The 14,123-nt window shown below is 37.4% G+C and overlaps 1 protein-coding gene across 1 annotated transcript in view; it reads left to right on the forward strand.

Annotated features, from left to right (window-relative positions):
• The window catches only part of LOC126162953 (protein crossbronx homolog), an 84,621-nt gene extending 72,111 nt beyond the window's left edge, over positions 1–12,510 (forward strand). The window contains exons 6-7 of the mRNA XM_049919788.1: positions 9,695–9,863; positions 10,876–12,510. Coding sequence (XP_049775745.1) covers positions 9,695–9,863; positions 10,876–10,959 — 253 coding nt within the window. The 3' untranslated portion in view covers positions 10,960–12,510. The remainder of the gene's footprint in view (positions 1–9,694; positions 9,864–10,875) is intronic.
• Positions 12,511–14,123: the final 1,613 nt, after the last annotated feature.

The following is a 14,123-nucleotide window of genomic DNA, read 5'->3' on the forward strand; positions in this document are numbered from 1 at the left end:
CCACGGCAAACTGGCTGACACTGACGGCGGCGGTGCACAAATTCTGCGCAGCTAGCGCCATTCGACGGCCAACACCGCGGTTCCTGGTGTGTACGCTGTGCTGTGCATGTGATCATTGCTTGTACAGCCCTCTCGCAGTGTCCGGAGCAAGTATGGTGGGTCTGACACACCGGTGTCAATGTGTTCTTTTTTCCATTTCCAGGAGTGTATGTTATGCATAAAAAGGGTAATTAAATTTTCTTCGTACATTATCATTTTGCTGTATGTTAGAGGAACGAGTTGTATAGCTTCCTATTGTGACTACTATAAAACAAGCGCATCAGTTTAAAAATGCATCTGCTGTGAAGTAAAGGACTTAAGACTGTCGTATATAAATCTTATCTGAAGAAGAGTATAACTCAAAATGTTCTCATATTCAACAGATTGGTTGGAAGGAATTAGACCTATGTAGTACTTACCATGAAAAGTAACTTTTCTTCCTTAGGTGTGTTTTGATTTGTATACACAGCAGCAACAATTATGCACCATTGCTGTTACTAATAAATAAATGTGTTCAAATTCTAGCTCACACTGCAAACTACTGAAACTGGGTCATCAAAGAGGTTGTGGGGATTAAAATGTATGTCATCAACTGTAATAGAAACATGGGCTATGCACCCAGCAATGCATGAAAGCACGTGCTTGATATTGAAAAATTGCATAGGAGTACGTCCTGTATTTTGCAATGCAATGGAAACAAATATGCCAAGGGTGGCAATTCATCATTAATGTTAATGTAATCTCTGGTCTCAGTGGACAGTACTGCATCATTTAGTTCATCCCGAATTTCAAGTGTACATCAATGTAAATAAAAGTTCATCTTTGAGTTTTGCAGAAGTTACCATTGTTGTGTGCTTAAGTCACAGTTTGTGTTCTAGTTACTGTAGCACATATTAGAACTAACCTATTGTGTTACATGTAGTTTTCCTTTTCAAAAGGAGTGTATATTATCTACATTTATCATAAATTAATGCTATTTTCAAGTTTATTGGTGACTATAACCTATATAGTTTTAGGAAACTAGTCATTTTTATCACAGGTTTTCGTGTTGCCTTAAAAGGAATATCATTTTGTGTACTAATACCTTCAGTTTTTAAAGAGAATTAGTAATATTTTGACCTCAGCAGATTAAGAGGGAAGTCAGCAAGCTTAGTTTACAGCTATTTTTTATTGTATATGGTCAGGGAAGGGGGGAGAAGGTTGTTACATATGCCTTGTGACGACAGCGTGCAGGATGTCGGGCGGTCAGGACTTGAGAGTGGGCATGACAGAACTGGAAATTAGGTACAATAAAGAAAATTTATTTCAGAGTATGGCATACAAGGGGCGCGCCTAGGGTTGGAAGTTACCAGGTTTGGGCCAGTCTAGGAGGTCGAACAAATAATTGAAATGGGCAATGGAAGGGAAAGCGGTTCATGTTAACTTATGTTGGTGGCCGGTCGTGAAAAGCACAGCCAGAGGCTCTGCCTTCCAAAAGACGTCTGTTCTGCTCGAGGTCTGAATTACAAGAGAGAGAGACTACTGTGTTCCGCACGGCAGAACACTCCAGCGTCCAAACACGTGACCTATATCCCACACATGCACCAAAGGCATGAATTTGCTAGTGGTTTCAGCAGAGGGGACAGGAAGGAACACCAGCTGCACTCAGTGTGTAAGCTGGGGTCCTTATTTAACATGTTGAAGATGCTCTTCTGGCAGCCATTGAGGGAGGGTGCAACCAACTGCAGATTGTGGTGCATGTTGGATAAATGTTGCTTGTCATTTAGCCTCCTAGGTCTTGCTTGGATCATTCCATCGCCTGGCACAAGGTTGAGAAGATGAGCCTTGCACACAGAGTTTCAGTGAACCTCACAATTTGCAGTACTGTCCCCAGAATTGATTGTGGCCCCCTAGTTCTCGGCTGAGCGGATAGATTGAACCAGAGATGGGGGCGGGGGGGTCTGTGAAAAGCTAGGCTACAACTTCCCGAACTTGTGCCTTAGAGTTGAGAACTGGAGGGTCCCCCTAAATTGGTCAGGTGTGCACTACACATCAGAGACTGCTACCCAGGTAGCTGATTATGTGTGGGATGCACACAAGGTTGTTTTTTAATTTATTTTTTTTTTTACTCCATCCAGTCCAGATAATATAACTGTAGGAGACCTGAAAATATTTGTGTAAGATCCAAAGGAATGCCCCCACTGGTGAGGAGAGTATTATAATCGTAGTTGTACACTGCCGAAGCATTTGCAACGGAGTGTCCTAGTTCAAAGTGCTCCTGAAAAGTGTTGAATCTCACATAATACTAGGTACAGAAAGATGGTTAAAACCTGAAGCTGATAACAATGAGATTTTTGAGGAAAATTTAAGCATATATCAAAAGAATAGGCTAGTGGGAAATGGAGGTGGTGTATTTGTCCCAATAGACAAGAAACTCAAGCTCCCCAGGATAGAAATTGAAGCTGCATGCAAGATTGTTTGGGCAAGACTCATTATAAGGGATGTGTAAGCTGGGGTCCTTATTTAACATGTTGAAGATGCTCTTCTGGCAGCCATTGAGGGAGGGTGCAACCAACTGCAGATTGTGGTGCATGTTGGATAAATGTTGCTTGTCATTTAGCCTCCTAGGTCTTGCTTGGATCATTCCATCGCCTGGCACAAGGTTGAGAAGATGAGCCTTGCACACAGAGTTTCAGTGAACCTCACAATTTGCAGTACTGTCCCCAGAATTGATTGTGGCCCCCTAGTTCTCGGCTGAGCGGATAGATTGAACCAGAGATGGGGGCGGGGGGGTCTGTGAAAAGCTAGGCTACAACTTCCCGAACTTGTGCCTTAGAGTTGAGAACTGGAGGGTCCCCCTAAATTGGTCAGGTGTGCACTACACATCAGAGACTGCTACCCAGGTAGCTGATTATGTGTGGGATGCACACAAGGTTGTTTTTTAATTTATTTTTTTTTTTACTCCATCCAGTCCAGATAATATAACTGTAGGAGACCTGAAAATATTTGTGTAAGATCCAAAGGAATGCCCCCACTGGTGAGGAGAGTATTATAATCGTAGTTGTACACTGCCGAAGCATTTGCAACGGAGTGTCCTAGTTCAAAGTGCTCCTGAAAAGTGTTGAATCTCACATAATACTAGGTACAGAAAGATGGTTAAAACCTGAAGCTGATAACAATGAGATTTTTTAGGAAAATTTAAGCATATATCAAAAGAATAGGCTAGTGGGAAATGGAGGTGGTGTATTTGTCCCAATAGACAAGAAACTCAAGCTCCCCAGGATAGAAATTGAAGCTGCATGCAAGATTGTTTGGGCAAGACTCATTATAAGGGATGGGCATCAAATAGTAATTTAATCCTTGTGCTGATCACCATATTCACCTCCTGATGTAACCAAAAACTTTAGAGGAAACCTTAGTTTGCATGTACATAAGCTCCCCAATCATACAGTAATATTGGGGAGACTTTCACCCCAATAATCCATTGGAAAAATTACAATTTTGTGACAATGGGTGTGACAAATCGCCCTGTGAAACATTACTAAATGCCTTCTCTGAAAACTACCTAGAACATATTGGTGGGAACCCACTCTTGATGTAAATAATGGCAACAAATTGACCTAACCTCTTTGAGTATATCCATATTGAAGCAGATAACAGTCACTATAACACAGCTGTAGCAACAATAATTACCCAGGTACAAAGGCAAATAAAACAATTAGAAAGATTTCTGCATTCAGTAAACTAGATAAAAGCAGTAGTGTCATATCTCCATGAGGAACCTAAAACTTTTAGCACAGTACAGGAGCATGTAGAGGAATGCTCAAGGTCAAAAGAATAGTTGACCATGCACTGGATAGTTATGTACTCATTTGAACAGTTCATAGTGGAAGAGACCATTCACGGTGTACAATCGCTGCAAAGAAACAGACACTACTTCACAATAGGTGTAAAACAAAGCATAGGGCTATAGATACACATATGCTGAATGAAGTGCATTTGGCTGTCAGGAGAGCAGTGCAATGAAGCCTTCCATGACTACCAGAACAGAATATTGTCAAATGATCTTTAAAAAATTCTTGTCATGTGTAAACGCAATTAGTGGCAGCAAAGTTAGTGTCCTGTCGCTTGTGGATGAGACAGCAAAAGTAGAAAAGCTTAACTCTGTTTTCAAATGTTCCTTTACAAAGGAAATCCAGGAGAATTGCCCCAATTTAATCCTCACACTATTGAAAAGATGAGTGAAATAAACATAGTGCCACGGGCATTGAGAAACAACCAAAATCATTAAAATTGATCAAAATTCCCGGGTCCAGTGGAATCCCTATAATCTGTTATAGATCCCTCAGTCAAAAAGCCGTGCCCAGTTGTTGGAAGAAACTGCAGGTCACACCCATCTACAAGAAGTGTAGTAGAAGTGATTCACAAAACTACTGTCTAATATCCTTGACATCTGTTGTAGAATCTTATAACACATTCTGAGGTCAAACATAATGAGGTATATTGAACAGAGTGATGTCCTCCATGCCAACCAGTATTCATCTGAAAATATTACTCTTGTGAAACTCAACTTGCACTTTTCTCACATAGCATACTGAAAGCTTTGGATCAATGCAATCAAGTAGATGCTCAATTTCCAAAAAGCACTTGACCCAGTACCACATGTATGCTTATTATCAAAAGTACAATCATATGGGACATCAAGTGAAATTTGTAACTGGATTGAGGATTTTTTTCTAGGGAGGATGCAACAAGTTATCCTAGGCGGAGAGTCACATGTAGAAGTAATTTCGGGTGTGCCTCAGGGAAGCGTGTTTGGGCGCTTGCTGTTCATGTTGTATATTAATGATCTTGCGGACAATATTAGTAGTAACCTCAGGCTTTTTGCAGCTGATGCATTTATGTATAATGAAGTACTATCTGAAAGAAGCTGCATAATTATTCAATCAGATCTTGGTAAGATTTCAGAATGGTGCACAGATTGGCAACTCACTTTAAAGGTTCAGAAATGTAAAATTGTGCACTTCACAAAACGAAAAAATGTAGAATCCTATGACTGTAATATCAATGATTTCACAGTTGGAATTTGTCTACTCATACTTAACATTAGTATGGATTATAGGGCCTACGAAAAATGATCACATAGGCTCTGTTGTGAGTGGCAGACTTTGGTTTATTGGTAGAACACTGGTGGAAATGTAGTCGTCTACATAGGAGATTGCTTACAAATCACTCCTCCAACCCATAGTAGAATATTGCTAATGTGTTGAGGACTGATGGGGATATTGAACTTATACAGAGAAGGGCAGCACAAATGGTCACAGTTTTGTTTGACCCTTGGGAGAGTGTCACAGTGATGATGAAGGAACTGGACTGGCAGGGTCTTGAAGATAGATGTAGACTATCCTGAGAAAGCCTACTTCCAAAGTTTCAAGAACCAGCTTTAGATGATGACTCTAAAATGTACTGCAACCCTCTGCACATCACTGCCATAGGTACCTCGAGAGTAAGATTAGATTAATTACAGAGCACTGGAAGGCATTTAAACAGTCCTTCTTCCCACACTCCGTACATGAATGGAATGAGGAAAAAGACCCTAATGACTGAGATGTAAATATATCCATATGATTGTATTACTTCTTTAACAGCCATTTTTTTCCTGATGACAATGGTGGATATCCATGAAAGCTCAAATTATAACAGAGAATTAATGTGACAAGTCCACTAGAACATTAATACAGCAATTCTGTCACAAAATTCTTTGTGGTTATATTTGTAACTTTAAGTATTTCTAACTATTGGTGTTTCTTCTTGATGACAGTGACATTACTGAAGTTTCACTGCGGTTGCCAATCTTATTGTTACAACTAGCATGGATTCTGATGGAGATATTAAAACTCTGTGCACAGCTTCGTACTACACTTTGCTGAATTATATATGTTGCTGTGTATGATCTGTCTGTTAGTTTTTATGTATATAGTACTAATAGATTATATGTGTCAAAATGAAACTGCATGAGCTACAGACAGCACCATAATTTCTTTTTAGTTTTTTACGTAGAATGTCTGTTTACTTGAGGTGTTGCATCTTTATCTAAGTGCAGATTTAGAGTAATTGGATTGTTGCTATCACAAATCCATAAATTTGTGATACAGCAATTTTAACATACTTTCCTGTTGCCTTGCTGGGAATCCACAGAACTTTCTGTTTCACTTGAAATTATTTTTTAATATATGATACCATCAGTAGTTTTAATTTTGTTCTTGTAAATGTTTTTTGTCTTTTTGTGTATTTGATACTATTAATATTTGTAATATTTTGGCTTGAATAACCCAGTCTGTTGGAAGTATCTATTCGTAGTGATAAATGACTCACAATATTAATGGTGCTTGTTGAAAAAATTACTTCAGTGCATTCTGTTGCATCCATGCCCTACTCCCTATTTGATTATTCAGTAAATGCCTGTCTTTAACAATATTATGAAAAGGAAAGATTGCTACTCTGTTGAGTTGCAGACAAGCACAACAAAAAGACAAGCTTATGGCCAGAGCATTCTTCAGAAAATGAAGGAAAACACACACACTTTTACACAAGCAAGTACATTTCATGCACACATGACCACTGTATCCAGTCGCTCTGGCCAGCAAAAGCTTTTGTCCTTTTTGAGGATTCTTGTTACTGGATGTAAGTAAAACTTTTTCTGGTACTGGAGGAGTCTTATCTGTAGGAAGTTTTCTAGCATAAAAAAATGGCCAAGTGCAAGTAGGACTCGCAGACTCACACACTGAATGTTACATATCGGGAATTCCAAAGGCATAACAAAATCACTACAACAGTTGCTGAGACTGTCCTGGACAAACACAAAGAAGTGAGCAGGGAGCTGGTGTTAATGGATGTAGAAAGAGAGAGAAAGAGATATTTAATAAAGTATTTTTATTTACTTACTAAAAATGACAACTTACATTTTATGTTTGCATGCAGTAATATTTTTCTATTACACTTTTGACATGTGATGACTACAATGACAAATTCTAATGGCAAAAAGATATTTTTCATATTATATCATTATAGCTTAACAGTTTTTTTGAATTTTCCCCTTTATTTGTTCTGTGAAACCTTGCTTCGTGCCAGATTTCATGATTATATGTCACAGGACATACCCTACAGCTTTTAATGAGTGAGTTTGCGAGTATCAAAGTATATGACTTAAATTGCCATACCTTTTGATTGCACTGACTTAGAAGCTTAAATTTTTTATTCCACCAACAAACCAAAGACCTTAGTGTGTGACATGAATTTCAACTTGATTCATTCACCCATCCCTGTGAAAAATGATTCTTAACTGTGGGACAGACAGACAAAAGACAAGGTGATACTGTAAGGGTCCCCTTTTAACCGACTGAGGTACGGAACACAAAAAATGATCTCTGTTATATCCACATCAGCAATGACCTAGATTAGAAAGTAAATTATTTACATTCTGCAAGATCTTTCCTTACCAGATAGTAATGTAATATATTTGAGGGGTGTTTAAATATACCATAGCATTACATGTCACTTACTCCCATCCTGTATAGCAGCAAAACTGAGAGACCCAGCACACATACATAATATTGTGCACTATGAGGGCTACAGAGGACTACAAGGCTTTTGCAAGTGTTTTTGATAATTATGTCTTTCTTAATATTTATGTTCAGTTCTCTCCAGTGTCATACCTGCAACTTCTTTTCTGTCTATTCGGATGGGGTCTCTACCACATGGCATTTAAGTTGAAAATTGAGAAAATTTATACACATCCTCACTTTAATTTTTTAGAAAAATAGAGTTACATAATTGTAATGCAATATGTGACAATCCTGGATGAAATACAAATAATGGAAGGACTTGAGTTGACCACATAATCTATGAGTGAGCAATATGCCTGTTGCACATGGATTTGATTGAAATCATTGCTAAGCTTTCAGACAATGTCCTTCCCCAGAGCCAACTAACAAAAACACACACATATAAACATACGGCTACATTTTACGGGCCCTGCAGTTGAGCTGTACAGAAACTGTAGAAAATCAAAGCAGCACACAGGTCTGCATATGTATCTGGCTGCTCCAAAATAAAAATCAGTGTTTTTATGTTACAAAATTGTATTTGGCAAAATTAAGTACAGCTCATATACATTAATATGACTTTGTACTCAAAAATTGCAAACCCTCAGAGTCCTTGATAGTGTTCTTTAGTTTCATTCATACTTAAATCTAAATTATTATAACATCAGTTGTATTGACACACTATATTTGTATGGACTTTGTCATGAAATTAATAATAGAATGGGGTCTGCACTGCAGTGGTCACCATTCTTGGACACCAAATATGTTTACTAATACATATTTTCCATTCACACATTAAATGTTAGTGAAATATTCCACTGTAACTACTGTAGTTAACAGCAATTGCATTCATATCTTATACTGACTAGTGCAGCTGTTTTCCGATTGTTTCTCCTATTGTCATGTAGCTTCAGTACTGAGAAAGGTAGTCACACCCCAGATACCGCTTCAGAGTTCTTCAACAATCTAAAGCATATACCTGTGGAACGCAGACTTTAAAATACAAATACCAAATATAAGGTTAGCACACTGGAAAACAGCTTATGAAGTGTCATTCAACTCTTTAACAGCTCATCAGATTGCCCCAGTTAATTAGAAATGCACATAGATCTTCAAAATGCCTTTTGCTCTCTGCTCTTTGGCAGATTCGTGCTTGGCTACCATGAGGCCCCAGCCTTTACAGCATCTTTTCCCTTCCATGCTGCATGTCTATCTTCTTGCTTTTCTTTTTCCACACCCTTGGGGAACGTGTGGGCTGTTTTTGGAAACATATTCTGCATTTTCGGTAGTCAATATCACAATACTCTCCACTGTTCCTTTTTTCTTTCTTCATTCACCTTCTCCTACCCTTCCTCCACTTCGGAGTTTGAGGTTTCTCTTTTTTTTCTTCCTCCCTGTGTGCTCCTGAAAGCCGGCCCACACATCTGACATGTAACAGGTGACTGGGTAACATGTAATTCCCAGCCCCGCGTCAACAGGTAAGGTAAAACAAAACAAAATGCCTTTTGCGCACCAGGAAGCCTTTTGAATTTTCGCAGGGAAATAAAACATGCTCTGGGATGGAAATAGAATGTGGAATAAGGAACAATTACAATGTTGAGTAAAGTCTGAACTAAAGCTGTGAAAGTAGAGCCTGAAACAAAGTGTGAAGTTATGCTGTTCAACAAACTGTTTGCATACAAACATGGGAATTTCAAACAAGTGGCAATGTAATTCCAAACAGTTTCCTTAAGCAAATGAATTACGACCTATTTTATGATTACTGTGTTGTCTAGTAGCCATTAGTAATGAAAATTTAATGTAAGCTTCAGATTTTTTCTTATTGAAGTTCTCATATAACATTTTGTACTCAGCATTTTAAAGACGCTTGTAATTCCTTCTTTTTTTATTCTGATGCACATATAATTTCGTAATGTGCAGTTTGTATCACATTAAAAAGTATATTAATTGAGAATTTTTTTTTCTACGCATAAAATAAAGAGCTGAAAAAATGTTGCAGTTCAGCAAGAAATCCACTAAACTTTTTAACAGTGTGCACACATAATCCATTTTTTTTTTTCCTTCTGTGGTAGTTACTCAAAAAATCCAACTGCTTTTCAAGAAAGAGTTCAGGAATGTGTGAAAGAAAGCCAAGCACATGTTTATGATCCACCACCGACAGATGATTTGCATTACATTTGCTTTGAGCCATATGATCATGAAGTGCATGGACCAGTCCGGGAGTCCATCATTAGAATGAAGGTCAGTTAAGTAAACTTTCTACATTTACTTACCTTACGGTATAGTTAGGAAACAAAAATAATGGTCCTCTTTTTCAAAATCTTGGAATATTTCTTTCAATAACTTCAATTAAATTATTGTTAGCACAATAGTTACATGATGAGAATATAATGAAGTTTGCAGTCTGTTCTCTATACCTGGATTTTATAATATACTCTCCATTATGAGCAGTGATGGGTTGGCTACATACTTATATTGTTCAGACACCTTATGACTTGTTTTCTGGCCATCCAGAGTCTAGCCACACAAACACTGAACTACGTAGGTTTCTTCTCCTAGTGATAGGTTTCTTTTCCTAGTGCTGAAAAAAAATGGAACAGAGAAAGGGGTGGAACATTGGGGGCTGCTGTTTTCATTGTTAATGTTGTTTTGCTGTCTTAATGCTCTATCTGACAACTTTCTTTACACTTTTATCTGTGAACAACAATTTACCTCTCTGAAAGCTTGAGGTTTCATTCTTAGTGCTTTTAGAAGCTGTATCACATCTTCATTTATTAACTGAAATTATCATAACTCATATTAAAAATTGATATTTGCCTTTATTGCATCAAATGCAGGATTCAAAGTAGCCTTTCCTTCCACTGTGCTTCTTAAGATCTTTTATGTATTTATTCTCATTTCCCAGGTGTTATCAGTTTCTCTTAATAAATGAACTACATAAAAGTTCTGATATGTGTAATTTGGTTGCGAGCTTACTGGAGTTCTATTAAATGTAAACTAAACAGTATATCAAACAGAAAGAGTAACTGAAAATGTCTTGTGCTCTTGTATGGTGTACATCTTCATTCTGTTTCTTTTTCTTTCCTCGTAACTTCCATAGAAATAAGACAAGTTAAAAGTGTTGCAGTTAGCACATAGGGACTTATTTTTAACTTAACTGTACTTTGCCACCCACTTGTCTTTTTGAAATGCAAATCATTTAAGTATTCAGTGTTCCCATACTGAAATAACATCATGAAAATATTTTCCACAGGAGAATAACAATGAGAATCGGTCTGGTGGACTATCATGGGTGCAGCCAGGTTCGCTTCAGCCTTTTTCGAAGCCAGATTCTTGATATTTGTATGAAATAGATACTTCTGAAAAATCAGAATCTAAAATGTTTTGTAGGTGAGGATTTTTGGAAGTTATGTCTTGTAATTGTTAACCAGTTTTAAAAATTATTTATATTGTAATAAGGATAAAATAATTTTTGTATTGTGGAATTTGGGGTTTTTATAAAAACAAAGTTTTCCTACATTTATTAAAAAAGGTAAACATTCAATTGGTGGTATGTATACAGTCTGATGCCAGTTCTGTGGTTTTCTTGTGCTGGTATGGACTGTCTCATGAAGAATAATTTTGAACAAATGTAAAGTTATTCTTATAAAACAACATTACATTTTAATGTACCCTGCGAGTGATACACAAATAACATGTTGTTATTTATAGTTAATATTCTTCTTGTGTGTGCAAAGCTGTGTGTGTTATGGGATGTATAATCTAAGCAATAACATTTGTTGGTCTTCCATTGTACAGTTAATCAACCATAGTTGTGTCTTACGTGTTTATGGTTAAGTTTGAGTGTACCTCTGTGCTTCAGCCATGAGAATCTGCATTTTATGATGTTGATAATGCCATTGGTGACTAACACGCACAATGTACAGTGTATAATGTATTACTTGAGATTCACACTGTTACCATTTTCTGTATAATATCAGTTAATGAAATCTGTTGTGTGCTATAAATTGCTTTGGAGAGTTGTAAAGACATTTCATCACCATGGTTGATAGTTCTTTATCCCCCAGTTGACATTTGTGAAAACCTGTTTTTAGTAAGACCCTGTATTTAATGCTGTGAACTAGATGACGAATCTTGATTGCTCAGGGAGCCAAGATACATCAGAAATGCCAAATTTTCAGTCCTTCATAGAAGTGTCACAAACAGCAGAATTTAAACAACTTTTGTGACTCATAAGTTTTGTAGAAATAGTATTACTGAAAAAGGATAGTATTTGTCAGTTTACAGAAGGTATACAATAATTTAGTACAAAAATATCTGGTGCAGAGGAGTTGCATAGATTACAATGAAGACTGTGTTTTCTTCTGAAGCAATACTCCAGAAGTAATGAAACTGTTATCAGTATTACTGTTAACCAAAATACACTAAATACATTATTTCTTTGATCAGAAATTTCATTTTTGTTGGTGTCAGTATTTCTATTTCCTATAGTGTTAACTAAGTATATTTTATTAAATGGCAACTACAGTATATATGACTTGCTAAAAGATTGTATTGTACTAGTATGTTGGTTGTGTGAAATGAAGTTTCAAAGTTCCTGCTTTGTATTTTTAAATGCTTCATGTACAAAGCAAGATTGTAATTTAAATCAAACTTTATGGTATCATCACAAAGCTTTGTGATCTAAGTATTGGGGACTGTAACTCAGTTTTGGCATGAATGCCCAAAACAGTACAATTTACTGAGAACTACGTCTTTTCAGTTGCTATCTTGTCAAACTCTGTGACTGCTGCCTAGACATTTTAAGCTAAGAGAGAAAACAATTATTGTACTATATTGCAAATAAGTGAATAGTAAATCCAGCGCATTGCTGCCATTATTGTTCAGATTTCACTGTACCTTTGTCTCCCTATGCTTGCATGTTTCCTGTGAAACATTAGAGGAACAACTTAGTGTTCTTGAGGCTGGATGTTTCATCCTTCCTTCCTATTCTCTCCATTATAAATATTTTATTTTCACTCCATTTGGCCTGTATGTCTATGTCACATGAAAATGAACCACATCATTACATATCAACATCTTCTATAAAGGAAAAGTAAAAAACATCAAATTCTTGAATCATAAAATTCCAAAATTAAAATAATAAACATTCAGCACAAGTATGTATGTCAATATGTTATAGTTAAAATAACACATTTTCACAGATTTTCACAATTTCTTTATCCAGACGACTGTATTTATTGCTTTTCAGTTTAATTGCAGTCAATTTGAAAACTACAAGGCTCCATCTTCAGGCACAAGAATACAATAGTATTAATTTTTTGCCATGAAAGTTATAGCAGTTGATGCCTGCAGGAAGGAGAACAGCCTTTTATTTTGACCCTCTACTATCAGCATCCTACTACTTAAAACTAAGTTATTACTGGAAATTCGCAGAGACTAAAGATGGAAAGGATTTATTGAAGAAATTTTTTCATACACATTTTTTATTTTCTGTGCTTGTTTAAGCAGGTTGGTTCCAGATAATTGTCACTGAAGCGGCATCATTATTAACTTTGAAATGTTCTTGTCATGTGCATGAGGATCTGTGGCAGATGGCTGGATCTTACAACTCACCACCTTCAAAACATCTGCTTCATCTGGGAGAAAGTCCCACTTCTGCCTGTTAGTCTTGCAGTGCAGCACTCACACCCCATTCTTTTCAAAGTCCACCAAGCAGCCCTCTGTCAGGGAAAGGTCTTCTGTTGGAATGTTGTCTGGGTTGTCCAGTTATGGCCTCCATCTTTCCACCCAGTGCTTCCGATAGACACTGTTTTATATGCATGAAGCTTTTTCTGGACTACAGGCATCTGCCAGTGGGCTGCAATTCATGGACTGTGTGACAGAAATCTGTTTCCACCTGCATCCTCTCCAAATCTGATGCAGTGTCCCAGCCCACATAGGGAGGATGGAGGGTTGAGGAATGCTGTGCCCATGAGTAGCTTGAGTTTCTGTACTGGTGTTATCTGCAGGCCTCAGTTGTAATCCACACTGACTTGTTCACCACAGTGTCTACCTTCTTTGCATGTGCACGAGCAGCATGTTCAGCAGTAGATACACACAGTGTTGTAACTGACATCCGCAACAGTTGTAGGTTGGCACTATGATACTGCTTGTCAGGGACATACAGGGTTATTACAAATGATTGAAGCGATTTCACAGCTCTACAATAACTTTATTATTTGAGATATTTTCACAATGCTTTGCACACACATACAAAAACTCAAAAAGTTTTTTTAGGCATTCACAAATGTTCGATATGTGCCCCTTTAGTGATTCAGCAGACATCAAGCCGATAATCAAGTTCCTCCCACACTCGGCGCAGCATGTCCCCATCAATGAGTTCGAAAGCATTGTTGATGCGAGCTCGCAGTTCTGGAACGTTTCTTGGTAGAGGAGGTTTAAACACTGAATCTTTCACACAACCCCACAGAAAGAAATCGCATGGGGTTAAGTCGGGAG

This window comes from Schistocerca cancellata, chromosome 2 (assembly GCF_023864275.1).
Source record: "Schistocerca cancellata isolate TAMUIC-IGC-003103 chromosome 2, iqSchCanc2.1, whole genome shotgun sequence".
NCBI lineage: Eukaryota > Metazoa > Arthropoda > Insecta > Orthoptera > Acrididae > Schistocerca > Schistocerca cancellata.